The sequence below is a fragment of the Musca autumnalis genome, unplaced genomic scaffold (genome assembly GCF_047663935.1).
Source record: "Musca autumnalis isolate F117 unplaced genomic scaffold, ASM4766393v1 scaffold_1, whole genome shotgun sequence".
NCBI lineage: Eukaryota > Metazoa > Arthropoda > Insecta > Diptera > Muscidae > Musca > Musca autumnalis.
The window spans coordinates 262,539,706-262,567,436 of record NW_027411644.1 but is presented as its reverse complement, the minus strand read 5'-3'; the positions used below and the strand labels follow the sequence as shown (position 1 = coordinate 262,567,436).

Below are 27,731 nucleotides of genomic sequence, written 5' to 3'. Positions count from 1 at the left end.
GACCGGTTTTATGCACCGGATTGAATCGAAAGAATCTTCAACCGGGGACCGTCACCTCAACAATTACCGGAATGCCTGCTCCGAGATAAAAACCCCGGGACAAGGATATGTTCCGTTTGTTAGATTCGCATCCACCACATGTCAACATTGGTGATATGTAATGGAAGTAGGAAATGGGTGCATGCGTGCGTGCCACCAACTTCATGGTCGGAATACAAGACACCCTTGCGGTCTTCGCATGTGTTGCATCGTTGCTGCAATTCAACTGCATAGGTTTCCGTAACAAAGTAAACGAAATTGTAGACTTTATGAGTAAAAAGAAAGAGCTCACCGTCACCTGTATCATGCAGCGTTGCGATGGTTACAAAGTTTTGCGAAAGGATCGCAGAAGAAGCGAAGGAGGGGGACTTGACTTCCTTATACTCCAGTATGTCTAGTACAGACCTATCTCACCTGAGCTTGACTCTAGTGACCCATTTATGGAATGTATGGGGGTAGCAGCAAAGTGTGGGACTGTCGAGGTAGAGGTGCTTAATGTGTACATACCACCGATGAATATTTGTTATGTGCCTATCGCTTTTGGAGGTCAATAACTGTCTGTTGCTAGGGGACTACAATGGCCACCATGGCCTTTCATAGGTCTCAGGTCGAGAAACTTGAAAGCTCCACATTTGCACGGTGAGTGAAGGCTCTCATACGAGAATAAGAGGAGCTTGCACAGCTAGCCAGACACTACGATTGTGGCACCTGGGTGATAAATGACGTGTCCTGGCAACACGTCATTTTCCTTGGCTCAGACGAAAGATGTTATGGTCTCTGAACAGACAACTCGACTTCAAACATGACATCTGAACGCCGTACTTTTCTGAACAATAGAAATGCTGGTTGCCAAGGGTTCAGAGAATTTACCAATTACCGTTTCAGGGAGGTCCCCATTCCCTCGGTTAGCCGAGAGAACTTTTTCGGGATATCATAACCGAAATTATACCAAATCTCTTGGCAGAGTCGACGGGACTACCTAATGAACGTGACGAACTTCGTCGTGCGAGTTAAGGGAGTTACTCTCGAAGTCCACAGGCCTGTAGGCGAGCATAAGCAGATAAAGTTCCAGGACCACTCGAAACAGTGTAAGATTGGAAAAGGTTTAAGATTGGAAGGTTAATATAACGGCTGTTACTTTCCACGGCATGGAAGTGACAGGTCCGAATAGACGCGCATGTTGTTTTATGCAGCAGTTTAAAGAGTACCCCAAGAGTGATAGGGTGAAGAGGATTGTCCTATACGGTACGAGTGTCCTCCCAGCCGAGGAAATATAATACAAGTAAATATTTGCAATGTTGCAAATGCCATCCCAAACACAAAATCGTCCAAAGGCCTTGGGGTCCCCACGGAATCTCAATGGTAATGCTTAAGGAACTCGATGAACCCGGAATTGAGTATTTGGCAAATGTCCTCAACCTCTGTTAGCCACCCATATTTTACAAGAAGCTCGACAAATTGGCAGGGCGTTTCCGCTACTGAATCTAAGCAAGGAAGCCAGCAGAGGTGAATTGTACATGACAATCTACCACTTGTCGCCAGTAGCCAGGATTGATGAGGAACTGCTCTTTCCCATGATGAGAAGCAGTTTCCCAGTTGACGAACGACAGCATGGTTTCCGGAAAACGCACAGCAGCACGCCATATCCACACATATCAGATGAGGACTGAACCCGAACAGACCGTGCAACCGAACAGCCATGGTGCTCTCGACCTATCGATGGCCTTTGATACCATAAACCATTGATACCATCCAGACCCGTAGAGTAAAACAGGGAGTACTAAAGTGAGTGATACATACGAAACTGTTTATCCTCTACCGAACTGAAGTTCCACACCCTCCGGACGGTATAGAGATTGGAGTGTACGCGGATGATTGTACGATGACATATATATGTATGTTATGAGTTAAATACCTATAAAGTTGACATAGTGACTTACCCTGAATATATTTGTCTATAGTGCCCTGATTTCGACCACCTACAACTCAAAGAAATTTGGTGTAAAGTTTAACAGTTTTTGTATGTCGTCTACGCAATTCACTTCTATTTCCAATAAAACCACAAGTAAGTAGTACAATGTCCTCAAGCCCTTGGCCGGCAGCACTTGCTGACAAAGAAACACTCTTGACCCCGTATAAAGCAATTGACCGGTCTGTGTTGTCTCCTAATGACACCTGTGGACCTTCTGCATAAGGTGGCAAAGATTTTATTAGCACAACAAGATGTTTTCGATGCAGTACTCGCTTGAGTGCTCCACAAGCATCCCTGTCACAATCTTGTGGACAGGCTTGATCCATCCAAGCACTTCAGTAAAGATCGTCATTATCTTTAAACGGAGGTTAAAAAGTGAAACTCTATATCAATCACCTTATCGCGCAATTTTGAATAACACTGTGCAATATTTTTAAGGTAATCTTGTGCAAACAATTTGAACTTAGGATTTTTTGAAAGTACAGACCCAAATATGATAGATAAATAAATAAATATAAAATAAATATGATTGAATATTGACTTTTTAAAGAAATGCTTTGCTATATCTCTCAAACCTTTGTGAATCTTCATCTGATCTCTGAAGAAAATTTGTAGATAATCTGCGAAAAACTACATTTATTGCCTCAAATTTTATAAAATATCGAAAATGTAATACACAACTCTTCAGAACATGCCATTGCTGTAAAATCCCTCTAACATGTTGTTTTCAGCATATTTTTCAACGACAATTTAATAAATATGGCAATAATGTGGTGAAATCCGAAATGCGGTAATAAACTGTTGGTGTGAACTGTGTTTGAAAAATGTGTTGTTAAAGATATGATGCAAAATACCGCTGAAACAACATGAAGTAACTATTTTAGAATTTCAGAATGTTCTGAAGAATTGTTGAGAACAAAATTTGGAAGATATTTGTAAAAGGTTACTTGGTTCAATTTCCACTCGTTAAGCTGATACTGACCAGAATTACAGCAATTATGTAAAATGTTCAATATTTTATCGATTTTGATGCCCTAGATGGAGTTTTTCTTATGTGGTCTGTTCAGGTGATAAGTTCTACACGTTTAGGGCTACAGTATTGCCAAAAAAAAGCAAAGGCAAATTCCTAATCATTTCCGAGATATAGGCCCTATAAATGCAAAACACTGTAGTTTTAGCCTGGTTTAGATGAGGCCATAAAGTCCAAACTGGATCTGACAATTTTAATAGTCTCAATATGCACTTTTCAACATTTTTAAGGAGTTTCATAAGGGCCATCAATTTTTGTCAGTACTTACTTCACCAAAATATCTTTTGATAAAAGGACTGTCTAAACTGAAGGGTATTTTTGAATGTAGCTCGGTTTTTTGTACGACTTCAGCAAAATCGGCTAGAAAATAGAAAAAGGAAAGATAAATATTATAGAAAAAAAAACACATGTATCCTCCATCTTACCATAAGACACTGTTCCGTTTCCTTGGCGATCGAATAGTTGAAAAGCTGTTTTATATAAAGCGTCTGGTGTGCACAATAGACCTTCGAAAGCTTGAAATTCTGAGAATGATATGAGACCGTCTTTACTGGTATCAGCGATACCGGCTAATAAACGCACTGATTCCTAAAAAGAAAAAAAAAATAAATAAATTTAATTTATGTAAAGCAATATTTGTTTATATAAGGCAATAACAAAACAGCGACCATCAATTTCCCTTCCTTAGCTTTCTTTAAAAAGCACTTCCATTGATAAGAAATCTTTGTCAATGGGTATAACTATTACAGAAGAATTTCTTCACTTTTATGTACTTTAAATGACAAATAAAGCAATAAAAATTAGTATTATTTGTTATAAATTGTCGACATGCGATGACTTTTAATCCGGATTAAAGGTCGTCGTACAAAATATTTTCTTTCTAGATTCTCAATCATTTTTTTACTGATACAATTCATTCGAAAGTTTAATATTTTTTTGTTTCTATTATTAAAATCGACGATAGTGTTATCAAATATCAAATATAAGGGGTAGACGCAACAACATGTACTTAATGCCTGACCAAGATTGACAAAACTAAAGTATTTGCCATTATAAACAAGGTCGCTAACTAAGATTTTGAGATAAAGATAATGAGACCCCCCGTACTGCAATATTTGCATGGATATGTGGTAATATTTAGTAGTGCAATTATAAGATGACAATTTAATATAAGTACATACTAAGTTAGGAGGTAAAATTCAAAAACAGGAACTAAGAATCTTGAGAAATTATCAGAAAGTCCTACATTTATTTAAAATATTTATTATATATTATTTTTATTAAAGCGAAAATGCAAAGGTGAAATACAGTTGGCAAAATAATATTATTTTCCTTATCTCCTCCACCTACAAAAGAAATTGCATTATTGTATAATCAATGTGTTTTTTTTTTTTGCATTCAATGAGGCTAGACATAATTATCAATATGCAATTTACTGTCTACATTTATAACAAAAGATCTAAATTTGTTTGTTATGACAAGAATTGGTTGTTAGGGATTAAATGTTTATAAATAAAATTATGAGCATATGTATTGGTTTAATAACTTGTGCAATAATATCTGTAGCTTACTTTGCAAAAGATATGAACAGAAACGTAAAGGACCAAAAAATTTCGAAATCTTTTAGAAGCCAAAAGTGAGATACATTAGGATAGTATATTTTTATAAATAACAATAAATTACATATAATTTTGTTATGTAATGGAAAAATCGAAACCAAAGTTGTGGGATACATTTAATCTAAAAAAAATTTTTTTTGTGGTATATAATTGCCGGAGATTAAAAATCTCAACTTCAGATTCAATTTAACATGGGAAATATGCCCACTTTAGTTAATGGAAGTACTGCACGGTGCCCGGACATAACTCCCACGGACATAACTCCCAAAATGATTTTGGGCGTTATGTCAGCTTTGCATTGCGGACATAACTCCCAACAATTTTTTTAATTACAAAAATGTTTTTGGTTTGGTTTTATTTATGAAATTATGTCAGTATCAGTTCGGAGAAGTTTTACCAACCTGTGGTATTCGACGAAGACATTTCGTATTCATATTCATTATTATTTTTATACCCTCAGCCTTTAGGCTAAAGAGGGTATATACACTTTGATACGATGAAAATGTGCCTCATCGAAATAATGGTTTTAGACCCCAAGTATGTTTGGACGAAATGTGTTTCAGACAATTTGGAGTCGATCTAGCCATGTCCGTCCGTCTGTCTGTCTGTCCTGTTGGCTGGAGCGCACGATAACTCTCGAACGGATGAACCGATTCGGTTCAAATTTTGGCTTTCGTAATATTTTGCCCAAACTTAGTTTAAGTTCGAAGATGAGCTACATCGGTCCACTCCTTCCGGTACCTCCCCCACAAAAGATCGAAAATGTTCGAAAAGTTTGTGTGCAGGATAACTCTTGAAGGAAGTAACCGATTTGGTCCATTCTTAGCACATCGTGAAATTTATGCCAGACTTGGATGAGGTTCCAATATGGACTCAATCGGTCCATTCCTTCGGGTACCTCCCACAAAAATTTCGGAAAAGTTAAGTTTAGGACCTGTTCACGAATCGCTTTGATTTTTGTTGCAGTAACTTCTATTCACTGTCCTCTATACGACAGTACAAGTTTCATCAGGGTCAAGTCCATCATTCCTGAGAAAATAGCCTGAAAGTTACAAAAAATCCCTATGATACCGTGTGTAGTGGCTGGAGCGCAAGATAACTCTTGAACGGATCTGCCGATTCGTCTTAAATTTGGCCTTCGTAATATTTTGTCCAAACTTAGTTTAAGTTCGAAGATAAGCCATATCAGTCTACTCCTTCAGGTACCTCCCCCCAAGAGTTCAAAAATGTTCGGAAAAATTCTGCGCATGATAACTCTTGATGGTAGTGGCCGCTTTGGTCCATGCTTTACCCATCCCAGTATATCTACCAAATATATATCAGGTTCGAATATGGACTACATTTGTCCACTCCTTCGGGTGCCTTCCAAACAATATTTTGGATAAGTTCACTTTAAGGACTGCTCTGGAATCAATTTGATTTTTGTTGAAGCAACTTTCATTCAATGTCTCAGTTACGATGGTAAAAGTTTGTTCAGGGGAAAGTCCATACTTATTGAGAAAACAACCCTAAAAGTGTAAAAATCCTCTATGGCACCATGTACTCGTAGTGGCTGGAGAACACGACAACTCCCGAACCAAATACTGAGTTGATCCACACTTTGCATATCGTAATATTTATTGGAATATTAAATGAAATTCGAAGGTGGTGCTTGTAGGTCCACTCCATCCGGTACTTCCCGCGCAAAAATCGATAATATTAGCTAAAATAGTACACGCGATATTTGTCGGTTCATACGCTTAAAATTGTCAAAACCCCTTAAAAAGTGTTTCAATTCACACAGGCTGAGGGTATATCTCTGTCGGCAAAGCCGACTAATACTTTTTTACTTGTTCTAATTGAAATTAACATTTTTATACCCTACACCACCTTATTAGAGATATTATGTCTTTGTGCATTAGTTTGTAACATGGAAAAGGAAACGCGATATACTCATAGTTCCTTTTAGGGATGTACATTAGGCCGGGGTGATTTGTATGGAAGGAAAAAAGTGTTATCGGGCGCCTGGAGTTTCTGATTCTTGGGATTGTACTGAGCAAAAAAGTCAACTAGACCATATGTCTACCGTGAAAATCGAGCCCCCGGATTTTGACTTGAAGTTTTTTTTCAGGGATTTTCGGATATTTTGGCATATAAGAACCAAACCACTGATATTTTCGATCCAACACAAAGACAACAATTGTAGCCAAGACAATAATAAAGAACTCTCTAGTACATCGCAAAAGCATTGGAACGCTCCTTCAGGCAGTTATGGCCTCGAGAAGGTACACATTTTTCGGAAAATATCGATAAATGACACTGTGCTACAAAATGGGGCTCAAATTCAGTGGGTGGAAAATCCCTTTTGGAGATGAAAGCCCTTGGTGAGTGTACTAAGAACCCAAAAGGAAATTTTCACCATAGGTCAAGTTTCCGAGATATCGCGTGATTAATGGTTTAATTTTGGCCCCTTAATTTGCGAGAAAATAGCTTTATATCTCTGTTAAGCGTTATTGTAGCTTCATTTTGAGATTACATGTCTTCAGTCAAATCGAATGGTGAATCTTTTTGTAGAATATTTCATCCCTCTAACTCAATTCCTTCCATGTCCTTTTCGTCCTTTATTTTTTGAACCGTAGTAAAAGTACCACAAGACGAGATTTTACAGCATCCAAATAATCTACAAAAATGTTGTTCAGAAGATTTTAGGAACGGTTCTCATTGATGACCAATCGATATTTTCCCGTTTTCATGGTCCTTTTTGACATTTGCCCGTATATTGTTGAGAAAACTGTGTTTTGTTTTTATGTATATTCGTTATTGGTCTGTGGTGCATCTGAAATACCTACCATAAATAGCTCTTGTAATGACGAACACGTTAATAACAAATTTTATTGAAGTATCTAAATTTTTGAACCTGATATTCTGATATCAAAACCGATTTTGGAACCGGTTTTAAGTAACCGATTAATCGTATATGTATATCATAGGAAAGCTAATAAAATGGTCAATCAAATGACAGCAAGTAGTTGATTACAACTTTTTTGGTTCCGAAGCTAGAACAAAAAAACCGGTTTTAAGTAACCGATTAACCGTATATCATTGGAAAAATTCCCCCTCAGTAATGCTGGCGACATTTCCTGAGTATTTAAGCCATGAAAAACTTCTCTACAAGTGGTGTCGTAAGACACGCCGTTCGGACTCGGCAATAAAAAGTAGGTCCCATATCATTGAGCCAATATGAATCGGCGTGCACTCATTGATATGAGAGAAGTCTCCCTCGTCCCATCTGGGATGTTTGTGGAACAATTATTATTATATCATTGGAAAGCTAATAAAATGGTCAATCAAATGACAGCAAGTAGCTGATTACATGATTACAACTTTGTTGGTTCCGAAGCTAGAACAAAAAAAACGCTTTCTTAAACCGATTTTGATGTAAAATATCACTGGGTTGAAAAATTCTTTTTGGCGATGAAAGTCGATTAAGATATTTTATAAATCTGGAAAGACAGTTATGCCATAGGTCAAACTTCTGAGTTATTGTGAGATGAATTTGTGTTATGTTGTTTTGTTATCATGCACTTAAAGTTAATCAAGAATGAATTAATTTCGCCATAACTCAGAAGTTTGAACCACGTCAACCCAGTGATATTTTACATCAAATTCGGTTTAAGAAAGCGGTTTTTTTGTTCTAGCATCGGAACCAAGAAAGTTGTAATCAACTACTTGCTGTCATTTGATTGACCATTTAATTAGCTTTCTAATGATATACATATACGGTTAATCGGTTACTTAAAACCGGTTTTTTTGTTCTAGCTTCGGAACCGAAAAAGTTGTAATCAACTACTTGCTGTCATTTTATTGACCATTTTATTAGCTTTCCTATGATATACATATACGATTAATCTGTTACTTAAAACCGGTTCCAAAATCGGTTTTGATATCAGAATATCCGGTTCAAAAATTTAGATACTTCAATAAAATTTGTTATTAACGTGTTCGTCATTACAAGAGCTATTTATGGTAGGTATTTCAGATGCACCACAGACCAATAACGAATATACATAAAAACAAAACACAGTTTTCTCAACAAAATACGGGCAAATGTCAAAAAGGACCATGAAAACGGGAAAATATCGATTGGTCATCAATGAGAACCGTTCCTAAAATCTTCTGAACAACATTTTTGTAGAATATTTGGATGCTGTAAAATCTCGTCTTGTGGTACTTTTACTACGGTTCAAAAAATAAAGGACGACTGAAGACATGTAATCTCAAAATGAAGCTACAATAACGCTTAACAGAGATATTAAGCTATTTTCTCGCAAATTAAGGGGCCAAAATTAAACCATTAATCACGCGATATCTCGGAAACTTGACCTATGGTGAAAATTTCCTTTTGGGTTCTTAGTACACTCACCAAGGGCTTTCATCTCCAAAAGGGATTTTCCACCCACTGAATTTGAGTCCCATTTTGTAGCGCAGTGTCATTTATCGATATTTTCCGAAAAATGTGCACCTTCTCGAGGCCATAACTGCCTGAAGGAGCATTCCAATGCTTTTGCGATGTACTAGAGAGTTCTTTATTATTGTCTTGGCTACAATTGTTGTCTTTGTGTTGGATCCAAAATATCAGTGGTTTGGTTGTTATATGCCAAACAATCCAAAAGTCCTTGAAAAAAAACTTCAAGTCAAAATCCGGGGGCTCGATTTTCACCGTAGACATATGGTCTAGTTGACTTTTTTGCTCAGTACAATCCCAAGAATCAGAAACTCCAGGCGCCCGTGATGGTGTTCAAATCGCCCCACTCTAATGTACATAGAATCACTTTCTGAGTCGATTTACGCATGTCCGTCTGTCTGTCCCTCTGTCCATGTATTTTTGTAAACAAAGTACAGGTCGCATTTATTTTACGATTCGCATGAAAACCGGGGAAGATAGTTTTTTTGGCCAAAGGAAGAACGCTATTTATATTGGTAAAAATCGGTTCGGATTTGGATATAGTCCCCATATATGTATATCTTCGCCCGATTTAAGGTATTTGGTGCACGAAACATGCTATATTTATCCGATTTCAATGAAATTTGGATTGTGTGACGGTGGTTAGTCTAGAAATAAGTGTGCCAAATTATATAGAAATCGGTTCAGGTTTGAATATAGCCCCCATATATATTTTCGCCCGATTTAAAGTATTTGTCGCACGAAACACGCTATATATGTCCGATTTCAATGAAATTTGGAATGTGCGACGGTATTTAGTCTAGAAATAAGTGTGCAAAATTATATAAAAATCGGTTCGAATTTGGATATAGCTCCCATATATATTTCCTGCCGATTTTAGGTATTTGATGCACAAAACACGCTATATATGTCCAATTTTGATGAAATTTGGACTATGTAACGGAATTTGGTCTACAAACAAATGTGAAACATTATATCGAAATCTGTTCTGATTTGGATTTAGCACCCATATATATTTTACATATTCCCAGTGGTGTAGGGTATTATATAGTAGGTACCGCCCGACTTTGATCCTTTCCTTACTGCTTTTTTTATTTTTTGTTTTTATACCCTCAGCATTTACTTGTATGCTAACGAGGGTATATGGTAAATAACAAAAATGTTTTGCAATCGATGAATCCGAGTTTCACCCCTTCAGAATTCGCGAACTGTTAACATATTCTATAAAGTATGACTACAATTCTTTAAAATGAAGGGTTTTAGGAGGGATCCCATAATGTCGACCATTAAAATTAATTTTCGTGGAAGCTGTGTTGGCATCAATGTAGAAAAATGGGTAAAAATGGGTTGAAGCCAACAAGTTTTTTATGTTCCCATGCGATTTCTGGCTTAACCTTACATTTTATAGACCTATTCCCAAAGAATGAATCACAGAATACTCCATGGGCAATTAGATAGCAGTGTATGATTTTTCGATATATCCACTGCATCCACCTAAAATTGATGCTGACATTTTGAAGCCGGAATCTCGGGGTTTTTTGATTTTTTTTAATAATTCGGACGCGCAAGAAGATAATATTCCAAACTCATAACACGATTATAGATTTTACGTCGTTTGGTGCATATCTTATGAGTGTGCTCCTTACATCATCCTAGTAATTGGAGTCGAAAGGCCAACATTTCATGCGTGAATTTTCTTACAAAACATATTTTTTGCGTGTAAAATTTACAACTGTCATTCAATTTCGTTTGAAACCCGCGTGAATTTAGTATTTTTACGCGACGGTTCTAATGAAGCCTTCCGCGATCGAATTCATCTACTAAAACCGCGGATATAGATACCTTGAAAATCGGAAAATCAGCAAAAATATATTTTGACAAATCCGCGTACTAAACCACGATTTTCTTTAAAATTTTTTACATAAATGGAATTCTTTACTCGCCATTATAATATTTGCGAAAACACGTGTCATAAAAAAACAGAGATACGCGAGTAATATGGGTATTTCGCCAAAAATTGAATGTGGAGGCACATCCGCGGTTTTTGAAGAATCTATTTGAAATAGCTGTATATTGACGTATTTTTGATGGGCGCTGATGAAACCGGATGCGCATCAAAATCGTATGCACATTGCGCGACTTTTACCAACTTTAAGGTTTTTTGCAGTGCATGATGCAACTGGCGCACACAATGGCCGCTGAGTGAAACATCGAAATATGCATAAATATTGAAAGAGATTGAATCGCTTTATCCAAAATCGGATGCGCATCAACCAACTAATTCGCGAATTACAGGCTTTTTAATTTTCATATCTTTTAAATGATAGGAATTTCAATATTACTCTTAATTTCCTATCCTTATAAGTTATCACAGTAAGCAGTTAAGCTTTCACGATGGTAAACCATATATTTTTATAAAGTTTTAGCAGAATACTTTAATATTTGTATTAGATTTTAGCGAAATAGTTGGAAATTGGAAATTTTAAAATATTTTTTCTTTATAAGAAGATAAAAACCGCTATAACTTTTGCGCGCATCGGCAAATTTTGTGAACTCGAGCAGATTTGAAACCAGATTTTTTTCCTTTTACTCTATACCAAAAATCGTAGATGAGCTCGCGAAAAATTTTTTTAATTTTTTTCAAATGGAATTGCAAAGGAATTTTGTTATTTGCCATATACACTTTCATACGGGCAAAATGTGCCTCATCGAAATAATGGTTTTAGACCCCAAGTATGTTTGGAGGAAATGTGTTTCAGACAATTTGGAGTCGATTGAGCAATGTCCGTCCGTCTGTCTGTCTGGCTGGCTGGAGCGCACGATAACTCTCGAAGGGATGAACCGATTTAGTTAAAATTTTGGCTTTCGTAATATTTGGCCCAAACTTAGTTTAAGTTCGAAGATGGGCTATATCGGTCCACTCCTTCCGGTACCTCCCACACAAAAGTTCGAAAATGTTCGGAAAATTTGTCGCACGATAACTCTTGAAAGGAGTAACCGATTTGGTCCATACTTTGCACATCGTGAAATTTGTACCGGACTTAGACAAGGTTTCAACATGGACTCAATCGGTCCACTCCCACACAAAATTTCAGAAAAGTTCAGTTTAGGGCCATCTCTCGAATCGCTTTGATTTTTGTTTTAGCAACTTGTATTCACTGCCCCCCATACGATGGTAGAAGTTTAATTAGCGGCAAGTCCATACTTCCTGAGAAAATAGCATGAAAGTTGCACAAAAAAAAACCCTATGACACCGTGTGAGGTGGTTGGAGCACAAGATAACTCTAGAACGGATCTGCCGATTCGGTCCAAAATTTGGCCTTAGTAATATTTTGTCCAAACTTAGTTAAAGTTCGAAGATAAGCCATATCGGTCCACTCCTTCAGGAACCTCCCCCACAAAAGTTCAATAATGTTCGGAAAAATTGTTCGTACTGTAACTCTTGAAGGGAGTGGCCGAATTTGTCCATACCTAAACCTAATTTGTCCATCCTAATATATTTACCAGATATAGATCAGGTTCAAATATGGACTATATTTGTCCACTCCATCCGGTACCTCCCACACAAAATTTCGGATAAGTTCACTTTAAGACCTGATATCGAATCACTTTGATTTTTGTTGAAGCAACTTGCATTCGCAGCCCCAATTGTGACAGTACAAGTTTTTTCAGGGACAAGTCCATACTTCTTAAGAAAACAGCCCGCAAGTTGTAAAAACCCATATGGCACCATATGGAGTGGCTGGAGAGCTCGAACCGAATACTGCGTTTGTCCACACTTTGGATATTTTAATATTTCTTCGAAAATTAGATGAAATTTGACGGTGGTGCTTATAGGTCCACTCCTTCCGGTACCTCCCCCACAAAAGTTCGAAAATATTCGCTAAAATGGTAGAGTTGGGCAATCTCGTTCAATTGAACGATCCGGATCACTTTCCTCATTCAAAGACGAATAAGTAACATCATAAAAACCAATGTGTGAAATTAAGTATACGCAGTTTTGTCAAAGAAATTACCGGTGTACATTGAACGACATAGTGATCCGGATCGTTCAATTGAACAAGATTGCCCAACTCTATAAAATGGTACGCGAGATTTTTCATAGACGTAGCAATCGATTTGGTCCAAACTTTGGATCTCTAAATATTGTCGAAAATTAGTTTATGTTCAAATTTGGGCCCTATCTATCCAATCCCTGTGGTACCCCGCACACAAATGTTCAACATTTTTGTGTGGTTAAGAGTCTGTTCGAGGATCCTTTGGATATTTTTACCGAAGGTTTTTCTAGTGGCCCTGTTTACAGCGATATTATGTTTTTCGTAGGCTAGTGTGATTAAAAGGCTTTATCTATCGATATACTCGCAAATTTTTGAGCTTTAATCTTACCCATACTTTTGTCGGTTAATACGCCCAAAATTTTGAAAACCCCCTAACTACGAGTACATACGTTTTTTTGGGACAAAAGGTATTTCAATCCACACAGGCTGAGGGTATATCTCTGTCGGCAAAGCCGACTGATACTTTTTTGATACTTTTTTACTTGTTTTTTGCATTTTTTGTTTTTTTTTTTAGAAAAAAAAGTTGCACATTGGGCTTGGGTGCAATTTAGCTGATCTTCACACTTGTTGTATCGGCAACAAGTGCTCCGAGGAGTTTGAATTTAACACATTCTGGAGACCTTCTGCGATTGTTTGAGCTTCTTCATCTTTCACTTTAAGCACAGTAAACTTAATTTCTTTAGATTCATTCTTCTCCATATAAGTAATTTTCTGTAGATAGACTTGTGGATTCCTGATTTCTATGACCTAAGTGGTAAGCTGAGCACCAGCAGGTTTGTGGCTGGGGTAACCAATGCGACCTTTGCTCTCAATTTGCAGAAGTTCTTTCACCTTCCCACATCCATTCGCCCTTAACCTTGGTGACGTCAAACAGTTCCTTCAATGACTAGATGTTTGGGTTTTTTTCTGGCTTTTCGTGAAATTTATAAGGCCTTTTTCTTCCGTTTTGAGTTTATGTGATTTATTAAAAGAAATTCAAAGTGATTTGTGCGTGACCTTTTTATACTTATTGTCGGTGTCATGCTTAAGTGTTCCATGTACCATTTTCCCGTTATGACATAATCGCATTTTAGTGTTTTGCTTTGCAACTGCGTGTAGCTGACTTAATACAATATTTATATTTTTGACTTGAATTATTAATATAATAAAATGCATATTCTATATACTATACAATATGTATTGGAATATAAAAGTTATAGAAAATTTTGTATATATAAAATTTTTCACGATTTGTTCCAAAATCTACACGTATGACAAAAATGTGAAATACTGTACACCATAGGGAACAAAGTGACAACAAAATTTTCCATCTTTGCCTTAATAAATTAAAAACTTCTAAATCGAAAATTAATGTTCTGATTTTTGAAATGTGTTTTTAAACTTGTAAGTTTTTTAGAATATTAATTTCATTACTGGAAAAAATGTATCCTTTCGTGTCGATATCTCGGAAACTAGAGCAGATAGGTGAAAGCTAAGCAAAAAATCAGAAGAAGCATACCGGAAAACCATAGAAACCACCTGTATCTTAAAAAGTCAAAAATGGCGTATGGAACACTTAAGCATGACACCGACGTTATATACACTCGCGATCATCTGAATAGGTTTGACATTTTTCTTTTTATATGTTAATGTATCTTATGATGTGCTCCTATTACAGACCCATACTATTTAGTTTTTGAGAGTCCTATACTATGCCAAAATGCTCAAGAAAAAACTTAACAGTGTTGCCATATTTTTAGAAAATATGCCAATTATAATAAAAAATTTACAAAAAAGTGTCCAATTTTTGCGATCATCAGAATAGATTTGAAACAACTAATTTGACCCGCTTTATTAGGAACGTGGGTTCAATTCTCAACCTGGAAAAGTTACCAAGAACTTTCATAAATGTTCGAAAATTGGTGTGGAAAAATGTCTCTTCGACGACAATAAAGAAGAAGATTCTAAATCAAATTTAACTCAAAGGGGCATGATATCCCCGACTTTTATAGCGATGTAGTACCTATAGGGTGTTTTTTAAGCCCGATAGAACTTGAAATTGTAAAAAAGAACACAAAAAATTAAATTGTAATCCAATTTTTTTTTATTCAAAAGATCAATACGTGACATTAACATTTGAAAATGATTTCGGGCATATGGGCACCGCGGCTGTTTTTGACGAAGTGCATTCTGGACGTCCAATTTTTGGCCACTTTTTCGAGCACTGCTGGCCGTATGTCACGAATAACACGAACAATGCTGACCTCCAAGGCATCAATTGTTGCTGGTTTATCAGCATAAACCAGTGACTTCACGTAGCCCCACAGGAAATAATCGAGAGGTGTCAAATCGCACGACCTTGGAGGCCAATTGACAGGTCCACTTCTCGAAATCAACTTATCGCCAAATTTTGATTTCAATAAGTCGATGGTTGCGTTCGCCGTATGGCACGTAGCGCCATCCTGTTGAAACCACATCTCCTCCGGATCATCAATGTCATCCATATTTTCAAACAAAAAATCATTGATCATGATGCGGTAACGATCTCCATTGACCGTAACGCGAGCTCCGGCCTCATTTTTGAAGAAATAAGGTCCGATGATGCCACCAGCGTGAAAACCGCACCATACGGTGCATTTTTCTGGATGTAATGGAGTCTGTAGGATCTCTTGTGGATTGTTATTGCATCCTCTAGAGAGTATGTGGTACGAAATCTATCCACAGTTCGACGAATGGCTTGTTCAGATGGACGATTATGTACGCCATACAAATGACGAAGTCGTCTATAAGTTGCGCGAATCGACGACTGATTTTCAAAGTAAATTTGGATAATTTCGTAGCGTTGTTCAAGCGTGAGTCTATTCATGATGATTTGTAAAACAAATAAAAAAAAAGTTTCATCAAAATTTAATTTTTTGTGTTACTTTCTATCTAGCTTAAAAAAACACCCATTATATAGTCAGGTCAAAAAGTTTTTTTCTGTTCACAAGTCATAAAACAAATACGAATAATTATAAAAGAATGGACCACTGAGGTTGTACAGCACTATAAAAGTCGGCGATATCATGCCCCTTTGAGTTAAATTTGATTTACAATTTTCTACTTATTGTCGTCGAAGAGACATTCTTCCAGACCAATTTTCGAACCTTTATGATACATGTGGTCAACAATGGTGGATTTGTGATGTTCCATTTTACTAAACTAAACCAACAAACTGCACAATATTTGCATGGGTAGTACAATTTTTCAATTTCATTTTATTCAAACCTATTCTGATGATCACAAAAATTTGACACTTTTTTGTACATTTTTTATTATAATGGGGATATTTTCCAAAAATATGGCAACACCGTTAGTTTTTTTTTCTTGTGAATGTTGGCATAGAATAGGACTCTCAAAAACTAAATAGTATGGATCTGTAATACGAACACATCAGAAAATACCTTATCATATAAAAAGAAAAAATGTCAAACCTATTCAGATGATCGCGAGTGTATATGGTATAAAAGTTATTTTAGTTATTAACAGTTCATTATTAATTTCTTCTACAGGAATTTTTTCGAGAAAAAAGGCATATAGTCATAACCCTAATGTAATGGTAAAAATCTAAATATTTTTCATACATACATATAACTTATAATGTAACAAATGGCTACTTTTATTGCTTAATTTGAAACTATCAATAAAATCTGAAATAATTATGACACCAATAAACATAATTACATATTATATGTATATTGATAATTATAAAGAGTGATAATTATAATGGTTAGCGGTTTTATTACTGTTAAGTTGTAAAATTGAATTTATGATTGTAGGTCGTGATGATGGCTACCTTTGTATGGGTTATGCCCAATAAACTTAATCAAATTTATTTACAATATAAAATAAAAACAAAAAAAGAGGTGTGAACACACTTTCGTTTTTCTTTTTGGATCAGTGCCATGCAAACAAACCGTGTCTGCATGTGATTTGTATTTAATAAAATACTCGTAAATAGGAACTATTGTGCATTTAATTAAATTCAATTTCATCAGACAATTGGTTTTATTTCTATTTTTGTTTTATTTTGCTTCTATTTGTTGTTTTTGTTTTAATTAATTATTTAATTGGAATACTTACATCATTAAATGCAACATCTGTGAATAGACCCAAAAACTTTCTCACAAAATCTTCACTGGTCATAAAATGTTCACCATTCTTCTGGTATGAGGCGTACTTAAGGAAGACTTCTCGTAATTTATCGGTGTTGGCACGTTTTAAAAACGAGGGACCCTGCAAAAGAATAAAACAATTTATAAAAATGATTATTATATGTTTTATCAAAAAGAAAAATATAACAAACATACATATACAACAATAATAACAGACAAAAAATGAACCTGTCCTAAAGGTCAGAATATATGACGTGTGTCGTTTCTTACTCTTAATATTTTGTATTTGCTAATTTTATTGTAATGTGTATGGCGGAATATACAGAAATTGTATTGAAGTAATTGATCTGAGTACCACTGAAGATACAAGATATTCGCAACTACACGAGGGTAATAATATTTATTTTTTTTCTCTCTTGGATTGATTACCACACGCAGAAAAATATATGTTAGAAATATGTTTGGATCCAAACAAATATTTGTTTGCAACCAGTCCCAAACAAATATTTGTTTGGATCCAATCATAATTTGTTTGTGTCCAAAGAAATATATGTTTGCAACATTTTGTTACATATTTCAATTTTATTTGTATGGTTACCAAAATATTTTTTATGTTACAACATATGTATTTTTATGGCTGGAGAGAGGATTTTTGTCAAAGAAGTAACAACCGGGCTCTCGCGGCTGCGGAATGCCGTTTTATAATAAAGAACTTGGTGTATGGTTTAATAGAAGACGCAGAAGCGAAAACGGAAGGGTAAAAACTTAGTTTTTGCTTTGGTTGTGTGTATGCGGCCGAGCACATGTGTTACGTGCTTTGTTGTTGTTGCTAACCAACCTAGCATGCAAAGAGGAAAAGAAAAAAATATTATGAATTATGTTGTTATTTTTTCTTCAGTTTTCTAAATACAATCGTTGAGCAAAAACGGTAAAGTGAGTGAATAAATCAGTGTTTTGTGTTTTCTTAAAGAAATGATGTTTTTTAGTAAATTAAATGCCCAATACATTTTATAATTGGAAATTTGGAAAAATTATTATTATAATTGGAAATTGGAAAAGAGGTGAATGGAAATATGTATTTTATTGGACAAGGATTCTTCCTTTAATATTGGTAATTACATCTACACATTTTTCATATACATACATAATATGTTATACATATTATATATATTTGAAATTTGAATGTACCTATTTATTACATTATATAATCATTTGCTTCCAGATTCCGATTTCCCGCTGACGATTTCAACTTTGAGGAAAATGTGTTTTATTTCACAACTATGGAGAAGCACCCATACATATGTTATGTTTGGGACTGCTTGCAAACAAATATATGTTTGCTGCAAAATATGTTTGGGACATATGTTAGAGAGGCCTTTTTTTCCTCCGTGCAGATGTCGCACATGGAATAAATGGAAAAGTGGTATGGAAATAATTTAAATGTTGTTATTGATGTACATATGTACATGATTGAAAAAACTAAATACTAAACTAAATAGTTTTGTTTTATAAACCTGTACTGTAATTTATAAGACTTTGTCTTGTTGTGCAGGTATACACAAATATATAAATAAATAAATAAATAAAATAAATAAATAAATAAAATAGAACATGAAGATAATCATCAGGATTCATTACCGAATGTAGTTGTTAAACAATTATTTATTTTCAGGGCGTTAATATTGTGGTTTTCAGAATATTTTGCCAGTTTAACTGCTCTAAATGGCCTCTTGAATTATCGGACTTCGAACAAAAAATATCTTCAAAAGTACGAATAATTAGTTTTAATACTTTTTCGATAAGGAAAGCTGTAAAATTATTGATACATTTTGATAAAGCTCATCTATTAACTCTAAAAAACAAAACACCGTCTATATATTTGGGAGTGAAATATCCCATTACTTTTTGCATTACCAGTAGGCTAACTGTTGTCAAACAAGATAAGAAAAACACGAAAAGATGTTAATGTACAACAACCCTTACAAATCAGAAGTCCGCATGATCTGTTCCGGCAGAGGGCAAAATAAAAATGGGGATTGTTGTGAAATTGAAAATGAATTCACCCCAATAAAAAATATGTTTTTCCAGCTTTAATGACAATTATAAGTCCATATTTATATTAGGCAATTTTCCTTGCGAAAATTTCCAGTTTGTAGGAGAGAGAGGTGAGGCATATGGTAACCCTATGCCTCTCAACACCCTCTCTCACCGACAAACTCACAATTGCCGCAAGGAAAATTGCCTATTGTATATATGGACTTACAGGCCATACAATAACTACTTATTTGGTGCGACATGTCCTTGTTATAAAAACTACTGTATAAACGCGTTATTTGGTAATAGGAGTTTTTACTGGGTATATGTGTGTTGTACAAGTTAGACCAATCAAAGCAAAAAATTCGAAGTGAGGTCGATTCCCCAGACCTGTTTCCAACACATATACTTAAATACTCATTTTAAATCCAATATCGTTAATTTATTATATTCATGGTCAATTCGAAATGCTCTTGACACAACCTTATCCTTAACAAGTAAAAAATTATCACTCTGCTTTGCCGATGTGAATTGAAACTTTTATCAACCGAAATCCTTTCCCCAATAATTATGTATTAGGGGGTTTTCAGATTTTGCGGCCCTTTTTGGATGTATGAACTTGGCGACAAAAAATATATATTTTGATTAACGCACAAAAGTATTGCAGAGGAGGTACCTGAAGGAATGCATCTGCATAGTCCATTTTGGAAGCGCATTTTATTTTCGTAGTTATTTCTTTTCGACAGATAGCGCGCACTCCAGTCATTTCAGTTGGTTACCGAAAGATCCAAAGGATCTTCGAATAGACTCTAAACTTCACTTTAACTAAATTTTGAACTCTTTTGGGGAGGTACCTTAAGTACTGGACCGGTATAGTAATATTCGAACTCTATGTAAGATTTGCAGAAATATTACGATGCACAAAGTATAGACCAACTCGGTTACTGCCTTCGAGACTTATCATGCGCACCATTTTAGCGAAAATTTCTTAACCTTCGAGGGGGAGACACCTCAAGCAGTGGACCAATATATATATTATCTTGGAACTTAAACTAAGTTTGGAAATAACTACGAAGACCAAATATAGGACCAAATCGTTTCATCCATTCGAGAGTTATAGTTCCCTCTAGACATAGGGGTTTTTTGCAACTTTTCCCTAATTTTGTGTGCAAGGTACCTGAAGGAGTTGACCGATATAGTCTACACGGTGTGCCTTAACCAAATTTAAATGGAAGGTGCTTACATCTGGGAAGTTTTTGCACATTCTGAAACTACAATGCTCATAGATGAGAAATATCAAGAAACAAAAAAAAATCGCCGGAGGGATTTTCAAATAAATCGCGAATTAAATTCACATTTTTAGGGGTTCTTTAGGTTTTCACGATTTTGCTTGGAAATCGCGAGACCTATGCAAATTCGTCTAAAGAATTGTTGTAGCTGTGAAAATTCTCCACAAGATTGACCTTTATGATATTTTCGTAGGTTTTACCGTTTTTGAGATATAGAAGTTCAAATTGAGGCAATGCACTGACTGTATCGCCTCCTTATAAAACAATGTCATTACTGCAATTTCCCAACTTAAACTTATATATCTTGAAAATGGTACAACCTAGGAAAAATTAAATCATCCAATCATGTAGAGAATTTTCACAGCTTCAACATTTTCTTTAGTCCCATTTTAATATGACTTGCGGTTTCCAAGCAAAATCTTGAAGACTTAAGATAAAAACCTAAAAATTTGAACTGAACCTCTATATCTCAAAAATCGTAAAACTTACGAAAAAACCTAAAGGTCAATCTTGTAGAGAATTTTTACAGCTACAACATTTTCTTTAGACTTATTTCAATACGGCTTGCGGTTTCCAAGCAAAATCGTGAAAACCTAAAAAACCCTAAAATTGTGAATTTTGATCGCGATTTATTTAAAAATCGCTCCGGCGATTTTTTTCTGCTTTTTTTATTTTTCTTATTTAAGAACATTGCTGTTTCAGAATTTGCGAAATATTGCCATGTTTAAGCGGTTTTCATCAAAAGTTAGTTAAGGCGCACTGAGCATGATATTGTTTTATAAGGAGACATACAGTCAGTGCATTGTCTCAATTTGAACTTCTATATCTCAAAAACGGTAAAACCTACGAAAATATCATTAAGGCCAATCTTGTGAAGAATTTTCACAGCTACAACATTTTCTTTAGGTCCATTTACATAGGACTATCGGTTTCCAAACAAAATCTTGAGAACCTAAACAACCCCTAAAAATGTGAACTTAAATCGCGATTTACTTGAAAATTCCTCCAGCGATTTTTTTTGTTTCTTGATATTTCTCATCTATGAGCATTGTAGTTTCAGAATCTTCCCAGGTGTAAGCACCTTCCATTTAAAATTAGTTAAGATGCACCGTGTCTATTTTTGAACCTAATCTATGTCTTGCAGAAATATTACGATGTGCAAAGTAGGGACCAAATCGGTTACTGAGAGTTACCGTGAACACCATTTTAGGCAACAGTTTTGAACTTTTGTGGGGAAGGCACACAAAGGAGTTGACCGATATGACCCATCTTCGAACTTAAACTAAGTATGGACAAAATATTACAGAGGTCAAGTTTTAGACCGAATCGGCTGACATGGCTAAATCAACTCCAAATTGTCTGAAACAGATTTCGCCCAAACATGCTTAGGGTCTAAATATTAGACTCTAAAACCATTATTTCGATGAGACACATTTTAACCGTATGAAAGTGTATATTAGGGTTATGACTTTTTACAACCTCGTATCCCTGTATCACATTTTCAAGAGTTTTTACCTAAGATTACATAACATCTTAAATATAAACATCTTAGATATATGTTCTTTGTAATTGTAATGAAAGGTATGTGAAATGTGTTTAAGATGTTCAGTGTCGGAAATTAAGTGTGCGTTCTTTAATAATTGATGTCCGTACTTCTTAATTTTCTTCAAGGTTCATTTTTACAATAAATGATGAAAATAGTTGTGAGTAAGATCGAGTTGGGCTGAGTACCTTATCATTTCATAAAAAGGGAAAAGTTGTTTACTAATTTCCATTAAAACATCCTGCACATATTTGCACTTTTCGATTTTATGTGATATTTTGTCTTGCAGATATGTATATACTCGTACATACTTTAGTGTGTCAGAATATAATACAGGGTAACTACCTGGCATTTAGGTAAAATCTAGAGTTTTGATATATTCTAGGACCTTTAGTAAAATTTTATGACGAACAAATTTCTAAAATATTTTGATCTGATACGATCACATTTTATAGGAGATTTTAAAGATTTGTGGAAAAAAGGACCAAAAAGAATCATTTTATGACTCACACGAGGATTAATTTTTAAGAAAAATATTCCTCGCATTCTTGTCAGTAAAGTTGGGAAAGACAGCATATACCTGAAATGCAAGAATTCCAAACAATCTTAACTCAAATATTTCCAAAACTCTAGAAATGGTAGAAGCTTGCACCCCTATTTTAGTTTCTAGTTTTTTTTGGCAAAATTGATACCGATATTTCCTTGGTAAGTAATGCAAATAGAGATTTCATTTATAGTGTAATTTAGAGGAAAACATTTTTGTCTTTGACGTCATTTTTCTAGAATAATGTTTTGTACGACAATTTTGCCAAAACTCACATAAAGTACGACCTTAACCCAGCGTTGCCGACAGTTTTTGATCAGAAATCGTCAAAAAAATCGTCAAATCGTCAACAATATTTGAAAAATCGTCAACATGGTCCAAAATTCGGTTTGGTTACCGTTTAATGCGATTTTTCGCTGCTATTTTTGTGAATGAGACTGACAACATAAGATATACAATCCACAGCAATAAATCTAACCCAATATCACTTAAATACTGCTATAAAAACAGCTTTCAGAAGATGATAGTTTTCCTATGGATATCGAGTTTGAAGCAATGCAGTATGGTAAAGCTGGGTACACATTGCCATTTTAAATGGTAGCTTAGCTCAAATATCGCTTGCTTGACAGTGTGACTGTCCATATTTGTCCGTACACGTATGTACATTTTGGTTGTTGGGCAGTCGAAAATCGATACAAATTTTTATTCAAAACTGGCTGACAACTTAAAGAGGACATTTATAGGAAATTAATAAAGCTGGACTCATATTTTTTATAACAAAATATATATAAGTAATATTTTATCTCGAAAACTTTTTAAGGAAGATTTTCATCTATTACCAAAACTAAAGGAAAATTTTCAGCTCATGTAATTTGAATGTGGGGCAAAAACTATGAAATACCTGTGCCTAGATATGCCAGATATGTGCCTAAATATAGCTAATCCGTCTGGAAACTGCTATAAAACATTAAAAAGCTCAAAATCGAGTTTGGAACATTGCTTTCCTTAAAATCTTTCGTGAAACTTTGGTCAAAATGTAGTTATCGTCTTTTATTCATGCATTTCTGGCTTAGGCGAGAAATCGTCATTTTGGACCATAAAATCGTCAAATCGTCATTTTTCAAATTTGGGCCAAAAAATCGTCAAAATGACGATAAATCAGCAAATTCGGCAACACTGCCTTAACCCCAAAATGTGTTTTTAATTTTGCATATTTCTGGAGTTTAGGTAAGATATAGAGTTTTTCTGTATTCTTGGACCTATATTCAAAATTGATGACGAACAAATTTGAAGAATATTTTGATCTGATACGATCACATTTTATAGGAGAAGGGCCAAAAAGACCCCTTTAATGACCGCGAGAGGTTCAAATAATATGAAAAACAAGTAAAAAAGTATCAGTCGACATTGCCGACAGAGATATACCCTCAGCCTGTGTGGATTGAAATACTTTTTTTCCAAAAAACTTGGGTATTTAGGGGGGTTTTCAAAACAATTTGGATAGGATTAAAGCGCAAAAATTTGCGACGATATCGATAGAAAGGGCTTTTTTAAACTGACAATATTTAGAGTACCATTTAAGCGAATATTTTCGAACTTTTGTGGGGGAGGTATGGGAAGGTCCACTCCTTCCACCTTCGAATTTCATCTAATATTCGAAGAAATATTACGATATCCAAAGTGCGGACGAACGCAGTATTCGGTTCGAGCTCTCCAGTCACTACATATGGTGCCATAGGTGGTTTTTACAAATTTCGGGCTTTTTTCTCAAGAAGTATGAACTTGCCCTTGAAAAAAACTTTTACTGTCGTAATTGAGGCAGCGAATGCAAGTTGCTTCAACAAAAATCAAAGTGATCCGAGAGCACGTCTTAAAGTGAATATATCCAAAAATGTGTGTGGGAAGTACCCGTCGGAGTGGACAAATATAGTCCATATTCGAACCTGACCTATACCTTGTAGATATATTAGGATGTGTAAAGTATGGACCAAATCTGTCACCTCCATCAAGAGTTATCGTACGCACAATTTTCCGAACATTTTTGAAGTTTTGTGCGGGAGGTACCTGAAGGAGTGGACCGATATGGCTTATCTTCGAACTTAAACTAAGTTTGTACAAAATATTACAAAGGCCACATTTTGGACAGAAACGGCAGATCCGTTCGAGAGCTATCCAACCACTAGACACGGTGCCACCTTTCAGGCTATTTTCTCAGGAAGTATGGACTTGCCCCTGATGAAACTTGTACCGTCGTATGGGGGCAGTGAATATAAGTTGCTACAACAAAAATGAAAGCGATTCGAGAGCAGGCCCTAAACTGAATTTTTCCGAAATTTTGTGTGGGACGTCCCTGAAGGAGTAGACCGATATGGCTCATCTTCGAACTTAAAATAAGTTTGGACAAAATATTACGATAGCTAAAATTTGGACCAAATCGGCTCATCCGTTTCAGAGCTATCGTGCGCACCAGCCAGACGGACGGGCATTGCTAAATCGACTCCAAATTGTCTGAAACACATTTCGTCCAAACATACTTGGGGTCTAAAACCATTATTTCGATGTGGCACATTATGCCCGTATGAATGTGTATATACCCTTTCTAGCCTAAAGGCTGATAATGAGACCAGCGACCTAAAAAACATGAGAACCCAAGGTTGGGTCAAAATCCATTCATTTTTAGAGTTTTGGCCTGATTTTTCGTAAAAGTGGACACTGTACATTCCTTTGTTTAAGTCTTCTTCACAGATTGTGTCGAGTCCTTTAAGGTATGTCCTATAAGGCTTTGACGGCGATCGTAACCAGTTACCGTAAGACCCGGTTACACTGAATATCGAATGAAAGCCAAACCAATAACATTGTGAAAATGTTAACCCTTGAACTAACCCGTACACAATACTTTATTCAAAATTCTTCTTGCTTTATAAAATATTTTAAAATTAAAATATTAAGAAGATGGTCGACCTTCAGTCGTATACATAATCTTCTTGATCGCTACCTTTTTCGTGATCGGCCATGAAATATATTTTTCGACTTTTCAGTGTCTTATAAAAAACCCGTTTCCAATCTGATCATACCCTGTAATTTTTGGTTTCGGTTGGTACTTCAATAAGCCTTAAAAGGATTTTCGCGTATTATTCGGTGGATTAGAACCGTTTTTTAATGCAAACATTTGGTTCACAACCTCGGGTAAATTGGATCACCCTAACTGTATGCCTTATTGTAAGTATCTGTTAAAAGCTTCCCCTAAATCTTTGTTTTCTTGAAATTAAAATTGTTACAATAGAAAATTTTATATATTATTTGTTTTTTTTTTTTCAGTGTAAAGAATTGAATTGATGAGAGAGATGATACTAATTATTGGCATGAGGTAATATTAACATATGTATGTATGTAAGTAACAACAACAAAATTTCTTTTACGTACACTTTGAGCCTTTTTTAATGGCATGGCGGACAAATTTTAGAATTGTTTCTTTTATTCACTAACAAAGAATTCAATTAGTTGGTTGTTTTTTGTATATCAAAACACGTTTTCAATTACAATATCATTTATGCAACACAAATTCTGTATTTTAATATTCTGTTTATTTAATAGGTTTCCATGAATTATAAACGACTAACTCTCAAACAATAACTCCACGTGGAATTGAGAGTTGAAGAAAAAAGCATAAGTCGTCTTGTGTTTGCAAAAAAACAAAACGAACGAAATTGTTTTACCGCACCGCCGTTGTCACCACCGACAAAATCAGAACTAAACTTGTTAACCGCTAAAAGACTTCTAAGTGGATGAGAACCAAAAACCCCAACACAAGTCTCTTCCCCAAAACAAAAAGAAGGTACTCTCTCAAAAACAAAACAACCAGAACAACTTTAATGTGGAAAAGAAACTATTGCTCCCCCCTTGCGAATATCGAATATAAACAAAACGAAAAAAGAATCAGGTTGTCACTTTTTTCATGAGGTGGTGACTAACTCTTCCGGTATTTTCTCTTAGTTCAACAATGAGTTATTAACTGCTCCATAGTATGGAGCCATACAGCTTGTGGAGCACAGTGTCCAACATTAGTGGGCAAGCTCAAAAACAATTGGAAATAAGCTCCCAAATGATAAAATCTAAGAGAACTTTAGTTTTTTTTAATCTTAAAATCCAAGCAATAAAGAGAATTTTAATTCATTTTCGAAAACATATTCAGTGCCTGTAAACAGGTGTAGATTAGACATAAAACAAACTAAATTTTATGCATAAATAAATAAACAATTCATGCGTATTATTAAGCATATTAATCTGCTTAATTCTGTTGGGCGCTGATAAGAAATTATTAATATATTCAGTACAACAAACGAGGTTGGTATATTAATGAAAGGCGTAGTAAAGTTAGTTTTTTTTAACCATCTATATAAAGCCAAACATTTCGAGAAATCCGAACATTTTTATACCCTTAGCATTTATTCTAATGGGTACTTTACACGATATGTTATTTTACTTATGTGTTGTCACTCTGCATGTACATTTTGTATTTAAAAAGTGACAATTCATATGTAAAAAACATATCGTGTAAAGTACCCATAATAAGGGTATATGGTAAACTTCAAATTTCCGTTACAATTCCATCGAAAAAAACCTTAAAAAAATTTTTACAAGCACATTCACGATTTTTGGTACATGGGTTAAGAAAAAAATCGTGGTTTCAAATCTGTTCGCGTTCACAAAATTGGATGCTGCGCCCAAAAGTTATGGGGGGTTTTATTCCCTTATAAAGAAAAAATATTTAAAAATTCCCTTTGTGTTGCAATACCAAAATGTATATATAAATCGGTAACAACATTTAATATCTATCCCTAGACGCCTAAATATTTGCTAAATTTATTTTCATTTTCGCGGAAAATCAAAAAATAATGAAGGAATCTTGGAGTAAATTTTATTTATTCTAACTCAGAGTCTATAAAAATCTCTAAAAAAAATAAATTAAAAATACGTACAGAATCTAGACAGTGTCCAGAAAAATGTGAGACCAAAATTTTATATA

The 27,731-nt window shown here is 35.1% G+C and overlaps 1 protein-coding gene across 45 annotated transcripts in view; it reads right to left on the bottom strand.

Annotated features, from left to right (window-relative positions):
* Positions 1-27,731, bottom strand: part of aralar1 (calcium-binding mitochondrial carrier protein aralar1) — a 116,090-nt gene that overhangs the window by 9,788 nt on the left and 78,571 nt on the right. For 43 of the 45 annotated variants that reach the window (XM_073961029.1, XM_073961022.1, XM_073961027.1 and 40 more), the window contains 3 exons: positions 17,264-17,416; positions 3,467-3,629; positions 3,310-3,401 (listed from right to left, as the gene is read on the bottom strand). In XM_073961029.1, the coding sequence (XP_073817130.1) occupies positions 3,310-3,401; positions 3,467-3,629; positions 17,264-17,416 (408 nt within the window). Of the gene's footprint in view, positions 1-3,309; positions 3,402-3,466; positions 3,630-17,263; positions 17,417-26,128; positions 26,720-27,731 lie in introns of those variants that run through there. The other 2 variants (XM_073961065.1, XM_073961045.1) reach the window with 2 other exon arrangements.